Consider the following 20,670-nt stretch of genomic DNA (forward strand, 5'->3'; position numbering starts at 1 on the left):
GATATTTCAATGGTTGAATGCATTATGTTTCCAAGACATAGTTTTTCATCAGTCCAGAACACCTCACTATGAAACAATGACAGAATAAGTGTTCAACAGATTCCGTTTCTAGCTCACAAAAACTTTATTCACTGGTAACATCAGGTATATATTTAGAAATCAAGCTATTACACGGGTATAACCTATGGATAATCTGAAAGGAGATCTCCTTTACTTTATTGGTCACCATACCTTTGTTGGAGTGAGCCAAGCACGGTGCCAGTTTACATCAAACGATGAAGTCCAACAAAATATAGCAGAGGGGATATAATTCCTGTAGAAAATATCCCTTAATAAACTATTGTTGAAGTTCTTATCTAGTAACCCTATGCTATTCATCTGGATATAGCTTACAAAAGATGTTCCAAAATATGCATTATTCTGAAGTAAATATTTTATCCCACAAGGTATAGATTTTATAACAGTGTCATATTCCTTGCTTGAAACCTCAAAGTGGTATCTTTCCATTAATTCTCTCAGGGTAAATAGATTCCCACTAATACTAAGTAATTGGTTGACAAGGACAATGTTGTTCGAGAACCGAAGCTGGTTGCTGTAACCTCGTAGGGTTTTGTGCATTTTATCCAAGGTCTGAGCCACGGCTTTCTGATGCGGGTCCTCTCGCAGCGCCCAGTCCATGACCAGACTGGTGTAGTGCTCCAGCGGTCCGCTGTACGCTGCGGCGGCATTGCTGTCTTCTGCAGCAGTCTGGAGAGCATCTCCATCTGTCGAGTAGCCTGACCAGTAGACAAGACCACGGAATTAACGTTAACATCCTGATGCTGTGGAAGTAAGATATATAGCTAGACCCCTGTGGAGGTTTAACGTTACGTGTTTAGAGGAGCAAAAACTGTTATCCAGTTAACGTTACGAAGTTAGCAAGAAAGCTGTCCAAAGATTTGTCAGCGATTCGTTATTCCCTCGTCTCAAAAAGGTACGTTTGTCAGCACCGTAACAATGCAGCTAGCTAGCTAGCTATTGATGTCATTATAATAATGGCTGATTTATGTGCTTGTTGCCAGTTAATTAGTTAGCCAGCCTGACTGGACGAGTCTGGAATGAAATTAAGTTTGACAGGTTAAGGTAACTAGCTAACTTTAGCTATACTAACTATTAACTAACTGTCAGTTGATACTCATTTGAAACGACACACCAAAATAATAACAAAGTGATACCAAAATAATATTCTCACCTCATCTGGAAGTTTCTGTCACACCGTTACATATCGTTGTCGAGGAACAGGACTGCTCTTTCAGTAGAAGTCTAATGATGGGCGACATTTTTGACGACAACATGCACGTCGCCATTTTGGCTTCAAATGCAACTTTATTGAATCAGAAAAAAATTAACAAAATTATTCTTAAGTGAGCCAGGAGAGGGCCGTATTTCTCATTTAGTTAAGGACTGCAGTTCACATTATGCTTATTTTTTTCATGAATAAAGAATAAAGTAGCTTACTAAATATGCATTTTTTTTTTGCAGTGTTGGTCTATTTGATCTCAATTGGCAATGAATGGCATTGGCAGTAATAGTCTATGGGCCAGACCCCTAAATTCGTGAAGATGCCTCATAGTGATTTTCTTGGTCTATTATGTCCCTAGTTGGAACATGTGTGATAGCAGTGCAGCAATGGCAGCTTTCTCTGTGTTATCACTCTTTATTTCATCCCTCCATCTCATTCATTTTTCCCATAGGGATTTTACTATGACAAAACAATGTCAGTATACAAGTTATTTCCCACATATACCCATTAATCAGATATAATTGAAAAGCTAAGATTAACAGCTATCCATCAGATACAATTTCGGGAATGTTCACGTCAACAGAACTTTGACATTTGACCTCTAGTGTACATATCAGAATGACCTGTATAAATTGCTTTAAAAAGGAAACCCTGGTTTTGAAAGTTCATGAAATTATGTTTCAACCGATGTACAGTGCCTTCAGAAGGTATTCGTACCCATTGACTTATTTTGCCTGTGCCTAGTTCCATTCCGCTTATTTTTGATCCTGAATAACCATATGCCAGTCATAAGTCCCAATGAGGGTGTTTTGTCCTGTTGGTGCATTCATCACAGTCATCAGTCCCAGTCTCCCGAGTGGCACAGCAGTCTAAGGCATTACATCTCAGTGCTTGAGGTGTCACTACAGACACCCTTGTTCGAATCCAGGCTGTATCACAACCAGACGTGATTGGAAGTCCCATAGGGCGGCACACAATTGTCCCAGCGTCGTCCGGGTTTGGCCAGTGTAGGACATCATTGTAAATAAGAATTTGTTCTTAACTGACTTGCCTAGTTAAATAAAAACATCTGCGATATAGCATTGGGTTAGGTACATATTTGTCATCAATGTGTGTACATTTACAAGGGTAATGAAATGGTCAATTTTAGGAAATGTTACTTAACATACTATTTATAAGTAGAATGGAATGGTCTGCCTTGTGTGTTAGGATTGTGAGCTTTGACACTCTTATGTAGGTGTCATAACCAACCATAAAATATTGCAATATACTGGTATGTCACAACATATGTGTCATTACAGTGTTATGACAATGCTATGACATGGTTATGACCGTGTTATGACACTAGGTGTCCAATAAAGTGTTACCAAAAGGGTCAATGCAGATAGTCCTGGTCGCTACAGTATTTGGTTAACTATTAAACTAACTACAGTATTTAGCAGTCTTATGGTTTGGGGGAAGAAGTTGTTCAGGACTGTTGGTTCCAGACTTGGTACATCGGTACCGCTTGCGGTGACTTGGGTGGCTGGAGTCTTTGACACTTTTTAGGGCCTTTCTCTGACACCACCTGGTATAGAGGTCCTGGATGGCAGAGAGCTCGGTCCTAGTGATGTACTGTGCTGTACGCACTACTCTCTGTAGCACTTTGCGGACGGATGCCAAGCAGTTGCTATACCAAGCGGTGCTATACCAAGCGGTGATGCAGCCAGTCAAGATGCTCTCAATGGTGCGTGCCAAATTTTTTCAGCCTTCTGAGGGCGAAGAGGCGTTGTTGTGCACTCTTCACGACTGTGTCGGTGTGTGTGGACCATGATAGATCCTTAGTGATGTGGACACAGAGGAACTTGAAGCTCTCGACACACTCCACTACAGCTCCGTCGATGTGAATAGTGACGTGCTCAGCCCTCCGTTTCCTGTAGTCCACGATCAGCTCCTTTGTCTTGCTGACGTTGAGGGAGAGGTTGTTATTCTGCCAACACACTACCAGGTCTCTGACCTCCTCCCTATAGGCTGTCTCATCGTCATCGGTGATCAGGCCTACCACCGTTGTGTCATCTACAAACTTAATGATGGTGTTGGAATTGTGCGCGGCCACGCAGTCGTGGGTGAACAGGGAGTACAGGTTGGAGACGAAGCACGCCCCCTGAGGGGCCACCGTGTCGGGTCAGCGTGGCAGATGCGTTGTTGCCTACCCTCAACACCTGGGGGTGGCCCGTCAGGAAGTTCAGGATCCAGTTGCAGAGGGAGGTGTTCAGTCACAGGGTCCTTAGCTTAGTGATGACCTTGGAGGCCAATATGGTGTTGAACTCTGAGCTGAAGTCAATGAACTGCATTCTCACATAGGTGTTCTTCTTGTCCAGGTGGGAAAGGGCAGTGTGGAGTGGGAATAGGAGTGGGTCCAGGGTGTCTGGGATGATGGTGTTGATGTGAGCCATGACCAGCCTTTCAAAGCATTTCATGGTTACAGATATGAGTGCTACGTGGTGATAGTCATTTAGACAGGTTACCTTGGGGTTCTTGGGCACAGGGACTATAGTGGTCTGCTTGAAACATGTAGGTACAGTGGGGCAAAAAAGTATTTAGTCAGCCACCAATTGTGCAAGTTCTCCGACCTAAAAAGATGACAGAGGCCTGTAATTTTCATCATAGGTGCACTTCAACTATGACAGACAAAATGAGGGGAAAAAATCCAAAAAATCACATTGTAGGATTTTTTATGAATTTATTTGCAAATTATGGTGGAAAATAAGTATTTGGTCAATAACAAAAGTTTATCTCAATACTTTGTTATATACCCTTTGTTGGCAATGACAGAGGTCAAACGTTTTCTGTAAGTATTCACAAGGTTTTCACACACTGTTGCTGGTATTTTGGCCCATCCCTCCATGCAGATCTCCTCTAGAGCAGTGATGTTTTGGGGCTGTTGCTGGGCAACACGGACTTTCAACTCCATCCAAAGATTTTCTATGGGGTTGAGATCTGGAGACTGGCTAGGCCACTCCAGGACCTTGAAATGCTTCTTACGAAGCCACTCCTTCATTGTCCGGGCGGTGTGTTTGGGACCATTGTCATGTTGAAAGACCCAGCCACGTTTCATCTGCAATGCCCTTGTGGATGGAAGGAGGTTTTCACTCAAAATCTCACGATATATGGCCCCATTCATTCTTTCCTTTACACGGATCAGTCGTCCTGGTCCCTTTGCAGAAAAACAGACCCAAAGCATGATGTTTCCACCCCCATGCTTCACAGTAGGTATGGTGTTCTTTGGATGCAACTCAGCATTCTTTTTCCTCCAAACACGACGAGTTGAGTTTTTACCAAAAAGTTATATTTTGGTTTCATCTGATCATATGACATTCTCCCAATCTTCTTCTGGATCATCCAAATGCTCTCTAGCAAACTTCAGACGGGCCTGGACATGTACTGGCTTAAGCAGGGGGACACGTCTGGCACTGCAGGATTTGAGTCCTCCCAGCCTGGTGCAGGTCTACAATTTTGTTTCTGGTGTCCTTTGACAGCTCTTTGATCTTGGCCATAGTGGAGTTTGGAGTGTGACTGTTTGAGGTTGTGGACAGGTGTCTTTTATACTGATAACAAATTCAAACAGGTTCCATTAATACAGGTAACGAGTGGAGGACAGAGGAGCCTCTTCAAGAAGGTCTGTGAGAGCCAGAAATCTTGCTTGTTTGTAGGTGAACAAATACTTATTTTCCACCATAATTTGCAAATAAATTCATTAAAAATCCTACAATGTGATTTTCTGGATTTTTTCTCTCATTTTGTCTGTCATAGTTGAAGTGTACCTATGATGAAAATTACAGGCCTCTTTCATCATTTTAAGTGGGAGAACTTGCACAATTGGTGGCTGACTAAATACTTTTTTGCCCCACTGTATTATAGACTGGATAAGGGAGAGGTTTAAAATGTCAGTGAAGACACTCGCCAGCTGGTCAGCACATGCTCTGAGTACACATCCTGGTCATTTGTCTGGTGAATGTTAACCTGTTTCAAGGTCTTACTCACATCGGCTACAGAGAGCTTGATTACACAGTCGTCCGGAACCGCTGGTGCTCTCATGCATGGTTCAGTGTTGCTTGCCTTGGAAGTGAGCATTGAAAGCATTTAGCTCATCTGGTAGGCTTGCATCACTGGGTAGCTCGCGGCCGGGTATCTCTTTGTAAACCGTGATAGTGTGCAAGCCCTGCCATATCTAACGAGCGTCAAAGCCGGTGTAGTAGGAGTTGATCTTAGTCCTGTATTGACACTTTGCCTGTTTGATGGTTTGTCAGAGGGCGTAGCAGGATTTCTTATAAGCGTCCGGATTAGTGTCCCGCTCCTTGAACGCGACAGCTCTAGCCTCTAGCTCTCAGTGCGGATGTTCTGTAGCTTAGTACCACTTTCATATTGAGCGCGTTAGAATGGTCAGGATGGAATGGTCAGGCAGGCGGGTATGGACTCCAGAAAATAGGCAAGGGTCAAAACCGGGAGGACTAGCAAAAAACGAATAGAAGCAAGTACGGGAAAACACGTTGGTTGACTTGAAAAACATACAAGACGAACTGGAAAATAAGTGACACCTGGAGGGGGTGGAGACAATCACTAGGACAGATGAAACAGATCAGGGTGTGACACCTCTAGTTGCACACGTGACATGCTGGTAGAAATAAGGTAAGACGGATTTTAGTTTTCCTATAAAATGTAGTGGGAAAGCTATGTTTTTGGATTGTATGTTTAGTGATAGAAGCACCAAATTGCACACACATAGCTAGAACAGGGTTTTAAAAATATTTGTGGATACAAGGCCAATATGGCCGCCAAACAACTCAATGGGGTCGTATCGGATCAATTTCACATGACCATACCTGTATGAAATATAATGGTGGTATGCCCAATAATATCTTAAAATGTTCATAGGGATGTAGAATACACAACCAGGTGTGCCAGCTATATTAAGATCTTAAATTATTCACATAATTGTGGTAAGACTGTGCCCAAAAAACTGGACAAATCGCTGATTTCTGAAGCCTACCACTCTAGAAATGGACACAAGCAATAGATTGACAATGACTTTAAACATGGGATGGGATAATATTATGTTCCTGGGATGATATCACCTCAGTGACTGCATTCTGAAACACACTCACACCAACACACACTAGTGCTGAGCGATTAACCAGAAAGAATGTTCTTTTTCATTTTTTAAACAACTAATTGACCAATGTCGGTTAAATTATTTGAATTAAAGCCTCCGGATTGCCGCAGCGGTCTAAGGCACTGTATCGCAATGCTAGAGGCGTCACTACAGATCCGAGTTCGATCCCGGGCTGTGTCACAGCCGGCCGCTACAGGGAGACCCATGAGGCGGCAGACAATTGGCCCAGCGTCGTCCGGGTTAGGGGAGGGTTTGGGCGACTCCTTGTGGCGGTCTGGCGCATGCACACTGACTTCAGTCTGCAGCTGTGCGGTGTTTCCTCCGACACATTGGTGCGGGTGGCTTCTGGGTTAAGTGTGCAGTGTGTTAAGAAGCCGTGTGGGTTGTCGACCTTTGCCTCTCTCGAGTCCGTCCGTAAGGGAGATGCAGCGATGGGACAAGACTGTAACTACCAATTGTATATCACAAATTGTAAAAAAAAATGTATGAAAAAATATTTTTCATCTATTTTTTTACATTTGAATTACATTTCATTCTGTATTTTCCATGAGCTCAATGCAGTTTCTTTACAGATAGGCTAAATCAGATCAAGCCCGAACTGTGCGATGTAGTTGTAGTTTACAACAGGCCAATAGTCTACATAGTTTAGCGCAGAAAAAGTGGAAATGAACTACATTGACCGTAATCCATAGCGCACCTATTGTCCGGTCTGTGTGTTTATTTTATGCCTGCTATGTTAGAGAGAGAGAGAGAGAGCGACTGAACAATGCGCGATCAAGGGGGATTTAGAGCAGTTGCTCAAGGTACTGTACATGTATCTTTAACAGAAAATACATCTAAGTGATTGATCATTGGTATTAAACTACTAAAATAGTGATTTTGTCAGGCAGCAGCTTTAGAGATGAGATGATGACTTGGAATGAAATTATAAAGTAATTAAATAAAACAAATGTAATATACACAAGTATACCAGACATTAAGGACACCTTCCTAATATTGAGTTGCAGCACCCCCTCCCTTTTGCCCTCAGAACAGCCTCAATAGTCGGGACATGGACTCTACACGGTGTTGAAAGTGTTCCACAGGGATGCTGGCCCATGTTGACTCTACATGGTGTTGAAAGTGTTCCACAGGGATGCTGGCCCATGTTGACTCTACATGGTGTTGAAAGTGTTCCACAGGGATGCTGGCCCATGTTGACTCCAATGCTTCCCACAGTTGTGTCAAGTTGGCTGGATGTCCTTTGGGTGGTGGACCATTCTTGATACACACAGGAAACTGTTGAGTGGGAAAACCCCAGCAGCGTTGCAGTTCTTGACACAAACCGGTGCGCCTGGCACCTACTACCATACCCCTGTTCAAAGGCACTTAAATCTGTTGTCCTGCCCATTCACCCTCTGAATGGCACACATACACAATCCATGTCTCAGTTGTCTCAAGGCTTAAACATCATTCTTTAACCTGTCTCCTCCCCTTCATCTACACTGATTGAAGTGGATTTAACAAGTGACCTCAATAAGGGATCATATCTTTCACCTGAATTCACCTGGTCAGTCTATGTCATGGAAAGAGCAGGTGTTCCTAATGTTTTGTCCACTCAGTATACACAACAACTGAAATATTTAATTAAAGTAATGTGAATAAGTGATGGTTAAGAAGTGATAAGCAGTAATGGACGGTCCCTACCATCATGTGACTTTATTCATTATATTATTCTGTGTTGTTACAGCATTCAACCCACATAATGGATAGTGCTTTAAAATTGAAACCGAACCGACCTAAAAAAGCACTAATCGCGGGGCACACACACACACACACACACACATATCTATGTACACTCTCAACACTTTCAAATGAATTCCTATTGTAATTAGCGGTTGGTTTGAGGGTGTCTTCTATACTAATTATACATCCACCCAGTTTTGGGCCTGAGTATCAAGCAGCAAGACATGGGAGATACAGCCGGCAGGGTGTTACAGGCTTGTTGCCATGACAACAGGAGAATGTTTCCCAGCACTGGCAGACACACACACACACACACCATTACAGTGGAATCCGCCTTGCTTGGAGATTCCGCTCTGCGGTGCAGTTGAAGACATTTAGAAGCAGGCAAAGACACAGACAGGACAGAGGATGATTCAATAGGAGAACCACTGAAAAGGGACATACTCTCCAATCCTCATTCATTCTGATGGTGTGTGCATACCGCCTCTGTTTCGTCCCTTTATTTTCTGTTGTCTTTGTCTGCACAAAGGAAGGATGAAGCATGCTGCATGCTAATGCTATGTTTAAACCACTGTAATGATTCAGCATGGCCTGTGTGTCTAGCCTTCTGCGCTCTACATATGAGACATGCATGTTGATGTTGTTTTCATCAGTTGGCTAGGCTGGCTCTTGAGGCTGCTGCTTTTCTAAGATTATGGTGAGCGCTGTCATCGTAATGCTAATTCATAGCTGTGTAGCCATGGTGAAGTCAATCCCCCCCCCCCCCCTTCCTCTGCCACTGCTGAATGCATTAGTGTAATGAGGAGTCTGAAGCCAGCCAGCCTGTGTGCCGTGCAGCAGAGACGAGAGGAGCAGAGAGAAAACACAGCACAGCAGCTAAAGGCAAGATGGCTTCAACAGCCTGCTGAGGCAGTGTGCAGGGTTTAGAACCTTCTTCTGCTATTCTGGAATCTAACCGGGATCTAAGAAGGGAAGCGCTTGGTTCTCAAGCGTTCTAGATCAAAGGAGATCAGGTAATGGAAGCTCTGGGAGACAAGCAGACAGAATGTTGGGGTTCATGCACATTGAGGATAGGATGGACTGGATGGTGGAACTGCCACTGTTTTTTTATTATGTGCCATGCAGTCTTCAATTAATATAATTATTTCTCGCTTTGTGTTTCCCTCCTTCCTGTGTCTCCCTCCAGCTCCAATGAGTGTACCTGCAGCAGCACAGAAAGCAGACAGCAACAGTGAAATGCAGTCGCCTGCAGTGTCTCCCTCCTTCCTCCCCAGCCAGCCAGGAAAGATTCCAGGCAGGAAGAGGGGGAGACCCCCACTACATCGCAAGATGGATTTTCCAACCCGCTATCCTGAATCCCTCCCTCCCCTCAAAGTGCCCAAGAAGAGGGGAAGAAAACCTGGCTTCAAGGTCAGTGTCAGGGATGGGAGGAGAGAGAAAGAAGAGGGTATTAGAGGAGGGGATGGAAGGAGAGAGAGGGGAGGGGATGGGTGGAGAGAGAAAGGGGAGGGGATGGGATTGGAGGAGAGGGAAAGGGGAGGGGATGGGATTGGAGGAGAGTGAAAGGGGAGGGGATGGGATTGGAGGAGAGGGGAAAGGGGAGGGGGTGGGATTGGAGGAGAGGGAACGGGGAGGGGATGGGATTGGAGGAGAGGGAACGGGGAGGGGATGGGATTGGAGGAGAGGGAAAGGGGAGGGGATGGGATTGGAGGAGAGGGAAAGGGGAGGGGATGGGATTGGAGGAGAGGGAAAGGGGAGGGGATGGGATTGGAGGGGATGGAAAGAGATAGAAAGGGGAGGGGATGGGAATGGAGGAGAGGGAAAGGGGAGAGAAAAAGGGGCTAGGATGGGATGGGAGAGAAAAAGAGGGGGGGGGGTGGGATCGGAGGAGAGAGAAAGGGGAGGGATGGGATTGGAGGAGAGGGAACGGGGAGGGGATGGGATTGGAGGAGAGGGGATGGGATTGGAGGAGCGAGAAATGAGAGGGGATGGGATTGGAGGAGAGGGAAAGGACAGAGGATGGGATTGGACGAGAGGGAAAGGAGAGGGGATGGGATTGGATTGGACGAGAGGGAAAGGAGAGGGGATGGGATTGGAAGAGAGGGAAAGGAGAGAGGATAGGATTGGAGGAGAGGGAAAGGAGAGAGGATGGGATTGGACGAGAGGGAAAGGAGAGGGGATGGGATTGGACGAGAGGGAAAGGAGAGAGGATGGGATTGGAGGAGAGGGAAAGGAGAGGGGATGGGATTGGAGGAGAGGGGATGGGATTGGAGGAGAGAGAAAGGGGAGGGGCCAGTGGGGATGCAGGATGTTAATAAAATACATATGATGATGTAGCTTGACAGACTTAACTTCATTTATATTTAGTGGGAGTAATATATAACATGAGGTAGCCTTTGTTTGTTTAATTGAAAACAGTTTTAATTGATATTCCGATTGGTCCTGTATATGCCTAGCAAAATTAAATGCTTGGCAAATATTGCAATATGAAGAGGGGAGAAGTTTCTGAGTAAAAATATCAATGTGTAGATTTCTGTTGAGTGTTTATGAATGCCAATTGAGAACCGTCATTTTTTAGTCTATTGTTGCTATCTCAGACTGTATGGCATGGCGCTTGCAACAAGAGGGTTGTGGGTTCGATTCCCGTGGGCCACCCATATGTAAAAATGTATGCACGCGTGACTCATTCGCTTTGGACAAACGCGTATGCTAAATTGCATGTATTATTTACAATTAGATACTGAGATCCAACCCCCTGTCTTCCTGCAGCTGAAGCCCAGGATGGTGCTGAATCCCCTGGCCATCTCTCCTCCCAGCAGCACCCCAGAACCAGACATGAGCTCCATCCCCCAGGATGCTGCTACCATCCCCCACTCTGCCACGCCCCAGGTGCTCACAGGTAACTATACCCACTCTGCCACGCCCCAGGTGCTTACAGTTAACTATACCCACTCTGCCACGCCCCAGGTGCTCACAGTTAACTATACCCACTCTGCCACGCCTTAGGTGCTCACAGTTAACTAAACCCACTCTGCCACGCCCCAGGTGCTCACAGTTAACTATACCCACTCTGCCACGCCCCAGGTGCTCACAGTTAACTATACCCACTCTGCCACGCCCCAGGTGCTCACAGGTAGGCCCCACCCCCACTCTGCCACGCCCCAGGTGCTCACAGGTAGGCCCCACCCCCACTCTGCCACGCCCCTGGGGCCTCATTTTTCAACCGTGTGTAAATGTTGTACAAATTTCTGGCGTATGTGGAGATTGTAGGATTTGCATGCACAACAAATTCTTGGGATTTATCAAACTGTCGTACGCAACATATACACATGTTTTCATTGATAAATCAGAGCCATACTATATTTGTACTACAAACCCGCCTGGAAAACGCCCTTCATTCACCTTTTATGGGAACAAAAACACCCTCATTTGCTGTATGATTTGGGACTGTTGGAACTGGGCCATGACAGTTTCTAAAAGAAAGCACAATAGCTTAATGTTATCACATTTCTATCCAGTTGTGGGCAGAATGTTTTCATCTTTTGCAGTAACCTTTTTTCAAACTAAGAATGCATGCCGCCAATAGCAAGTGCCCAACACTGACCTCACATCCTCGATGATTGATCGTCTGTTCAAACAATAAATAAATAAATGCTACACTTCTTTTGTTTGTCAATAGATCATTGTGTTAATATCACCTGTCTTGGTATAGTCTCTGAGATTAAATAGACAATGATGTTGCGCTCCTACGAAGGATGCGATCTTACCGTTAGGCTACGTTTGAATGTTTTTCCTAGCAACGCTTGATTATAATTCCCTTGTGTCAAACACTCAAAACAACAGTATTGACTTGTAATACAATTCTTCAACCACTAGAAGTTGACACTTTCCCGTCAAATTCTAATTTGATAACTACCAACCTTTGCGGGAAAAGTGGTGCACGAAGGTTGTCTTTTTTGTGCTCATCTGATAAACAAGGCCCTAGGCGCCCACAGAGTTTGCCTCACTTTTCCAATGTCTCCCTCCATAATGCTTTGTCTGGTGAAACATCTTGGGTGTTATGAAAAGTCATGTTGGTAATCACATTTCAAATGTAATTTGTATTCTGGTAGTTATAAGCATGTACTCGTTAGTTTAAGGAAAGCAACGTCACCAAAGTAGCCGACCTAAGTATCTGTGTCTCCTCTGTCCCTCCTGCTGTGTGTCCTGCAGTGTGTATCTATGTACATCAAACAGGTTGACATGGTTACTAACCCTCGCTCCTACATCATCAAACAGGTGGACATGGTTACTAACCCTCGCTCGTACATCATCAAACAGGTGGACATGGTTACTAACCCTCGCTCCTACATCATCAAACAGGTGGACATGGTTACTAACCCTCGCTCCTACATCATCAAACAGGTGGACATGGTTACTAACCCTCGCTCCTACATCATCAAACAGGTGGACATGGTTACTAACCCTCGCTCGTACATCATCAAACAGGTGGACATGGTTACTAACCCTCGCTCCTACATCATCAAACAGGTGGACATGGTTACTAACCCTCGCTCCTACATCATCAAACAGGTTGACATGGTTACTAACCCTCGCTCCTACATCATCAAACAGGTGGACATGGTTACTAACCCTCGCTCCTACATCATCAAACAGGTGGACATGGTTACTAACCCTCGCTCCTACATCATCAAACAGGTTGACATGGTTACTAACCCTCGCTCCTACATCATCAAACAGGTGGACATGGTTACTAACCCTCGCTCCTACATCATCAAACAGGTGGACATGGTTACTAACCCTCGCTCCTACATCATCAAACAGGTTGACATGGTTACTAACCCTCGCTCCTACATCATCAAACAGGTTGACATGGTTACTAACCCTCGCTCCTACATCATCAAACAGGTGGACATGGTTACTAACCCTCGCTCCTACATCATCAAACAGGTGGACATGGTTACTAACCCTCGCTCCTACATCATCAAACAGGTGGACATGGTTACTAACCCTCGCTCCTACATCATCAAACAGGTGGACATGGTTACTAACCCTCGCTCCTACATCATCAAACAGGTGGACATGGTTACTAACCCTCGCTCCTACATCATCAAACAGGTGGACATGGTTACTAACCCTCGCTCGTACATCATCAAACAGGTTGACATGGTTACTAACCCTCGCTCGTACATCATCAAACAGGTGGACATGGTTACTAACCCTCGCTCGTACATCATCAAACAGGTTGACATGGTTACTAACCCTCGCTCGTACATCATCAAACAGGTGGACATGGTTACTAACCCTCGCTCGGAAATCATCAAACAGGTGGACATGGTTACTAACCCTCGCTCGTACATCATCAAACAGGTGGACATGGTTACTAACCCTCGCTCCTACATCATCAAACAGGTGGACATGGTTACTAACCTCGCTCCTACATCATCAAACAGGTGGACATGGTTACTAACCCTCGCTCCTACATCATCAAACAGGTGGACATGGTTACTAACCCTCGCTCCTACATCATCAAACAGGTGGACATGGTTACTAACCCTCGCTCCTACATCATCAAACAGGTGGACATGGTTACTAACCCTCGCTCCTACATCATCAAACAGGTGGACATGGTTACTAACCCTCGCTCCTACATCATCAAACAGGTGGACATGGTTACTAACCTTCGCTCGTACATCATCAAACAGGTGGACATGGTTACTAACCCTCGCTCCTACATCATCAAACAGGTGGACATGGTTACTAACCCTCGCTCGTACATCATCAAACAGGTGGACATGGTTACTAACCCTCGCTCCTACATCATCAAACAGGTGGACATGGTTACTAACCCTCGCTCGTACATCATCAAACAGGTTGACATGGTTACTAACCCTCGCTCGTACATCATCAAACAGGTGGACATGGTTACTAACCCTCGCTCGGAAATCATCAAACAGGTGGACATGGTTACTAACCCTCGCTCGTACATCATCAAACAGGTGGACATGGTTACTAACCCTCGCTCCTACATCATCAAACAGGTGGACATGGTTACTAACCTCGCTCCTACATCATCAAACAGGTGGACATGGTTACTAACCCTCGCTCCTACATCATCAAACAGGTGGACATGGTTACTAACCCTCGCTCCTACATCATCAAACAGGTGGACATGGTTACTAACCCTCGCTCCTACATCATCAAACAGGTGGACATGGTTACTAACCCTCGCTCCTACATCATCAAACAGGTGGACATGGTTACTAACCCTCGCTCCTACATCATCAAACAGGTGGACATGGTTACTAACCTTCGCTCGTACATCATCAAACAGGTGGACATGGTTACTAACCCTCGCTCCTACATCATCAAACAGGTGGACATGGTTACTAACCCTCGCTCGTACATCATCAAACAGGTGGACATGGTTACTAACCCTCGCTCCTACATCATCAAACAGGTGGACATGGTTACTAACCTTCGCTCGTACATCATCAAACAGGTGGACATGGTTACTAACCCTCGCTCCTACATCATCAAACAGGTGGACATGGTTACTAACCCTCGCTCCTACATCATCAAACAGGTTGACATGGTTACTAACCCTCGCTCGTACATCATCAAACAGGTGGACATGGTTACTAACCCTCGCTCCTACATCATCAAACAGGTTGACATGGTTACTAACCTTCACTCCTACATCATCAAACAGGTTGACATGGTTACTAACCCTCGCTCCTACATCATCAAGTAGTACTAACCCACGCTCTCTCCACTCTTGTGTATCCTGCAGTGTGTATCTACATCAACAAGCATGTCAACATGGGTCCTAACCTGGACAGGAAGAAGCTGCAGCAGCTCCCAGATCATTTTGGGCCTGACAGGCCCTCGGTGGTGCTGCAGCAGGCCGTCCAGGGGTGCATCGACAGCGCCTTCCAGCAGAAAGCCGTGTTCACTCTCCTCACACAGGGCTACGGAGGGGAGAAAATATCAGGTATAACTAGGGCCACGTGCTTTGGTTAATCATGTCACATGACCTGGATTTGAACCTTTTATGTTAAGCCTTTTCCAGAAATGAGAATTAGACCAAAAATGAAAGCATTTGTCTGAGAATTGGTGCTTGGACCATCTGACATACAAATAAAAAGAGACAGTTTGATGAAAAAGCTTTGAATAAAGGTTAGAAAATGACATGATTAACCATAACACAGGCCACTAGGAAAATACCACAGACCCACCTATTGTACAGTGTCACTGAGATTTTGGTTTTGTATTTAATCATTTTATTCGTAGCAACTGGCCTGAGGGAAATGATAGAAATTGACATACACTGATTAGATAATCTAGTAACCATGAGAACATCCGGATCTGTTACCCCGGGGTTATTGGCCATTTCCATCTTTTGAATGTCAGTGGATGAAATGCATTGGCCGTCCTAGGTTGGAACTGTGGCTTTGAGACATGGCTGTAGACCTGTGTCCCCTGGAGCAAAGTTAACTGCAACAAGATTTACTGCGATGGGAAATTAAAATATATTCCAGCGCTGCGTCCCAAATCGCTCCCTATTCACAGAGCAACACTTCAAATCAAATGTTATTAGTCACATGAGCCAAATACAACCTTACAGTGGAATGCTTACTTACGAGCCTCGAACCAACAATGCAGATTCAAAAAATACGGACAAGAATAAGAGATAAACGTAACAAGTAATTAAAGAGCAGCAGTAAAACAACAATAGCAAGACTGTATACACAGGGGGGTACCGGTACAGAGTCAATGTGCGTTGGCACTGGTTAGTTGAAGTAGTATGTACATGTAGGTAGAGTTATTGAAGTGACTATGCATAGATGCCATTGGCTCTGGAATAGGGTCGCAACCCAAGGGGTTAATCAAGTAATTCTTTGTGTTCCAGCCACTTTCGATGGGAAGCAACACCTTCTGAGTCTTCCTGTGGTCAACAGCATGGGCTACGTTCTACGCTTTCTCAAGAAGCTCTGTCGCAGTTTGCACTGTGAAAACCTCTTCAGCGACCAACCAATCCCCCAGCATAATAATGCCTCCTACCAATCAGAGGGTAATGCACTGTCCTATATTCAATTTAATTCAAAATGCTTTCTTTATCCCACAAGGGAAATGGTATAGGCAGAAGTGCAGATATGATGCATTGATTGTTTAAGCAATAAGGCCCGAGGAGGTGTGGTATATTAGCCATATACCAGAAACCCCTGAGGTGCCTTATTGCTATTATAAACTGGTTACCAACATAATTAGACCTGTAAAAATGAATGTTTTGTGATACCCGTTGGTATACGGTCTGATATACCACGGCTTTCAGCCAATCAGCATTCAGGGCTCGAACCACCAGGTTTATAATACTTTTTAGAACAATCCTGTGCCTTAACAAGAGCTTTTGAAGATATCGCCCCTCAGACATTTTGTGGGCTCAGTTCCTGAAATATTGTGCTATATTCCGTCAGATTGCACATGAAAGCACAGAATGACATTTTGTCAAATACACATAATTTGGTGTTTTACTTGTGTAATCCCTGGTAATCCTAATCCATTACCCAAATCCCTGTATTCCAACCTAAACAAATGAGACCTCCATGCCAGAACACTACCTAGAACATTCTCTTGTACCTAAACAAGAGCACCAGGGAAACCCTCCAAACAGTGTTTGTTTCTTCTGATTGGACCATAAAAGCACAGAAGGACATTTGATAGACATCTTTAAAGGCTTCAGCTTCTATCGAAAGTTATTCAAAGTATTGCCAATATGTTTTACTTATGTAATCTCTTTTTATTCATATCACAGCTGAAACCTCCATGCCAGAGGAGTATCTTCTGGACCCGTCAGACAAACGCTACTCAATGGACCCAGGTGACTCCGCCTTCAGTGCCATAAGCTCCTCCTACTCATCCAAACCATCCTATGGGTTCCGCTCCTCGCAGCAGTTCCCCAATGGCTCCTCCCCCTTGGGCATGTGTAGACAGACATCCAGCCCTAACTCCTTCCTGGAAGGCAACAGGATAGGTGAGAAATTGGAGAGTGGAGACTGGGCTTGCAGAATTCCGGTAAATTTCCCAAAATGCCCAGGTTTTCCGGAATATTCCCTCCCGATTCCGGGAATCTTCCAACCGGGATTTCTGGAAAACCTGGGGATTTGGGGAAAATGTGTTTATTGCTATAATCACAATGCCCTAACCAGGTAAAATAGACCAGCATAGAAATCCTTCTTGACCTCTTTCTCTTTTCTCATGCAGCGTACAATCCATCTCAGGACTCCCAGGAGTCCAAGCCACCCCCCAGTAAGGACCCTTCCACCTGGAGTGTAGAGGATGTGGTGTGGTTCATCAGAGACGCTGACCCGCAGTCCCTGGGCCCTCACGTGGACGTCTTCAGGAAGCATGTAGGCTACCCCTGGGCTCACTCATAATGAATATTTCCTTGATACCTCGTATCCTCTCTCCGAAATTTCTCAAAACGCCTTGGAGGAGAAGGTCCTTGGGGAGGGACCTCGGACCTTCTCTTTACAATCCAGTTGAGGATGAGACAAGGATGTGAGGAATCGCTGAAAGACAAATTGAGATTGAGGCCTGGATCTGCAACAGTTGGGGGAAATCCCATTTCTTTTTCAGTTGTTCTGTTTCATGTGATGTTTTGATTTGAGTAGTTGGATTATATCTGGATGTGATGTTTTGATTTGAGTGGTTGGATTATATCTGGATGTGATGTTTTGATTTGAGTGGTTGGATTATATCTGGATGTGATGTTTTGATTTGAGAGGTTGGATTATATCTGGATGTGATGTTTTGATTTGAGAGGTTGGATTATATCTGGATGTGATGTTTTGATTTGAGTGGTTGGATTATATCTGGATGTGATGTTTTGATTTGAGAGGTTGGATTATATCTGGATGTGATGTTTTGATTTGAGTGGTTGGATTATATCTGGATGTGATGTTTTGATTTGAGAGGTTGGATTATATCTGGATGTGATGTTTTGATTTGAGTGGTTGGATTATATCTGGACGTGATGTTTTGATTTGAGTGGTTGGATTATATCTGGATGTGATGTTTTGATTTGAGTGGTTGGATTATATCTGGATGTGATGTTTTGATTGGAGTGGTTGGATTATATCTGGATGTGATGTTTTGATTTGAGTGGTTGGATTATATCTGGATGTGATGTTTTGATTGGAGTGGTTGGATTATATCTGGATGTGATGTTTTGATTTGAGTGGTTGGATTATATCTGGATGTGATGTTTTGATTTGAGTGGTTGGATTATATCTGGAAGTTATATTTTGATTTGAGTGGTTGGATTATATCTGGATGTGATGTTTTGTGAAATACTTACCAGGATGGAGGTCACTCCCAATTCAGTAAATAACCCTGATACATGTGTCCACTTTACTTTTAGTGGAGATTTAATATAACCTGAGCTTCTGTTTCTATCCCACAGGAGATAGATGGCAACGCTCTGTTACTTCTAAAGAGTGACATGATGATGAAGTACCTAGGACTGAAGTTGGGGCCGGCCCTGAAGCTCTGCTATCACATCGACAAACTAAAACAAAACAAGTTCTAAATCGGAACATTTTTTCACGTCATCAATCTGTGGGACCCAACTTTGTGGATGCGTTCCAAATGGTACCCATAACCCACTCGTTTTGACCGTAGCCCTATTGGCCCTGGTTAAAACGAGTTCAATATATAGGGAATAGGGTGCCATTTGAGACGCTATATTTTACTGATTATTTTTTTGCATTTTCATACATCATGTATCTAAAGAAAACAATGTGATCGTGTGATCGTGACAGAATACGTTTTTGGATATTCTAGTTTTTCTGTTGAAACAAGGTTTTGGTTTATACAGATGACAAAATATGCAAATTGTGGAATGCATAACTGATACACTGGTTGATAATACCTGGAAGCGAGATACAGCTGTCCTATAAATGAGCTTATTAAGGCACCTATACGCCCTGGTAAAACATACCAAGTTACGTTTATGATCTGTTGAGAAGTGTGGATTCTTTTAGATAAACCGTTATTTATACTTGGTCTCAAATCTGCGGAATAACTTTGTTTTAATAGATATAGAAAAAGAGGGGTCTCCACAAATGTGACAAACACATCAAAACGGTCCTGTATGGTTTCATTCTATACTTTTACAAAAGTGACTTGAATATGTAGTAGGGTTGGTTTGATGAAGTTCTTAACACATCAATGCATGTGATTTAAAAACAGGAAGCTACAGTGATGTTAAACATTACTATACTTGGTTTTGTTATTTACACAAAGTAATGTAAACTAAAATGGTTTTGCATATTGTTTTACATATTGTTTTGATAAAATTGCCAAAAAGATCATGTTTGTGCTGCAACACATAACGAGACATTTCTATAATTTAATAAAATAATGATCTCCAGCCTCTTTTTTTTATAATTTTGTATTATTATTTATTTTACCTTTATTTAACTAGGCAAGTCAGTTTCTTATTTTCAATGACGGCCTAGGAACGGTGGGTTAACTGCCTTGTTCAAGGGCAGAATGACAGATTTTTACCTTGTCAGCTCGGGGATTCGATCTTGCCTCCTCACAACGTATTTACTATGGACATTTTTTTTACCACATATCATTCTCGAAATGGAGTTGGAGAGCAATGGACGAGAACCCTCACTGCATACCTTCAATTGACCTACAGTATTGGGTTATTAGGCCATATAGCATTGCTTGTGTACGCCAGTTTGGCAGTATGTGTACTCTTTAGTAACCTGTGTACGTCAATGCTGCTGGATACAATTACATGTAATTCATGCCAAGTCAAATCAACCTGGGACTAGGTATTTTATTTTGAAAAGAATATTGGAAAGATCTATACTGTAAATCAGAGAATAACCACTGTATGGATTAATTCATTTGTACTGGTGCTAAAGAAGTTCTCAATGTAATGAATATCTCATGTTTGCTTTTGTGTTGTGAGACTTAAATGGAAATCAATCAATGTGTGTATTTAACCCGGCTATGTATCCTATCTAAGTAATAAAATTAAGAAAATATTAAGGAAACAGGGTGTGGTCTAACAAGCATCTTTCTTGTTGATATCAAGCATATTTCAGAATGAAATCAAGCTTGGGACTCATTTAAAAAATAATAATGAAATGTTACCCAATGTGACACAATCATGTGTCAATTCAGACAGTTATGTTTTCTCCTGATGCAGAATAATGTATTAGCCTACAGGTTTACTTCAGTATATTTTAATTAGTTAAACAGTATGGCCTATCCTTTGTTTGGCTCATGGTCTATCCTTTCAGTCATGTTTGTTTTGGGATTGACCTGGCTATTGTAGTTTAGGCTATATGCAGAAACAGGTACACGTAGACCTAGGCCTTACTGCAGTAGGCTTTGCAGTTGCATGTACATTTGAATCTGAATGAATATAACTGTTAAAATTGAATTATTTATTGTATATCCCATCAACAAAACAGCATGCAATCCACCA

At 43.6% G+C, this 20,670-nt stretch overlaps 1 protein-coding gene and 1 long non-coding RNA gene across 5 annotated transcripts; one reads left to right on the forward strand and one right to left on the reverse strand.

The window, feature by feature from the left end:
* Positions 1-105: 105 nt before the first annotated feature.
* Positions 106-1,357, reverse strand: LOC110505869. Its single transcript, XR_002470897.2, has 2 exons — positions 1,232-1,357; positions 106-776 (listed from the first exon to the last, which is right to left on the reverse strand). It is a non-coding gene; the product is annotated as an uncharacterized LOC110505869 (long non-coding RNA).
* Positions 683-20,237, forward strand: LOC110505867 (sex comb on midleg-like protein 4). Of its 4 annotated transcripts, none has more exons than XM_036962683.1 (9): positions 683-973; positions 8,954-9,172; positions 9,346-9,569; positions 10,929-11,058; positions 14,953-15,153; positions 16,072-16,233; positions 16,975-17,193; positions 17,424-17,569; positions 18,625-20,237. In XM_036962683.1, exons 3-9 carry the CDS (start codon positions 9,351-9,353, stop codon positions 18,748-18,750), a joined length of 1,203 nt encoding a protein of 400 aa, XP_036818578.1. In that variant the 5' UTR covers positions 683-973; positions 8,954-9,172; positions 9,346-9,350; the 3' UTR covers positions 18,751-20,237. The 4 variants fall into 4 exon arrangements, with proteins under 4 accessions (XP_036818578.1, XP_036818580.1, XP_036818581.1 ...); XM_036962684.1 differs by lacking the exon at positions 683-973 and adding an exon at positions 8,333-8,628; XM_036962685.1 differs by lacking the exon at positions 8,954-9,172 and having other exon boundaries at positions 721-973.
* The last annotated feature ends 433 nt before the right edge of the window (positions 20,238-20,670 follow it).

This window comes from Oncorhynchus mykiss, chromosome 25 (genome assembly GCF_013265735.2).
Source record: "Oncorhynchus mykiss isolate Arlee chromosome 25, USDA_OmykA_1.1, whole genome shotgun sequence".
Classification (NCBI taxonomy): domain Eukaryota; kingdom Metazoa; phylum Chordata; class Actinopteri; order Salmoniformes; family Salmonidae; genus Oncorhynchus; species Oncorhynchus mykiss.

What these genes read in the sequence shown, in the direction of transcription:
- LOC110505867 (XM_036962683.1), top strand. Translation starts at nt 9,351, where the DNA reads ATGAGTGTACCTGCAGCAGCACAGAAAGCAGACAGCAACAGTGAAATG. An exon ending in CGGAGGGGAGAAAATATCAG is followed by an intron (nt 15,154 to 16,071) that starts GTATAACTAGGG and finishes TTTGTGTTCCAG; the next exon opens with CCACTTTCGATGGGAAGCAA. An exon ending in TGGACGTCTTCAGGAAGCAT is followed by an intron (nt 17,570 to 18,624) that starts GTAGGCTACCCC and finishes TCTATCCCACAG; the next exon opens with GAGATAGATGGCAACGCTCT.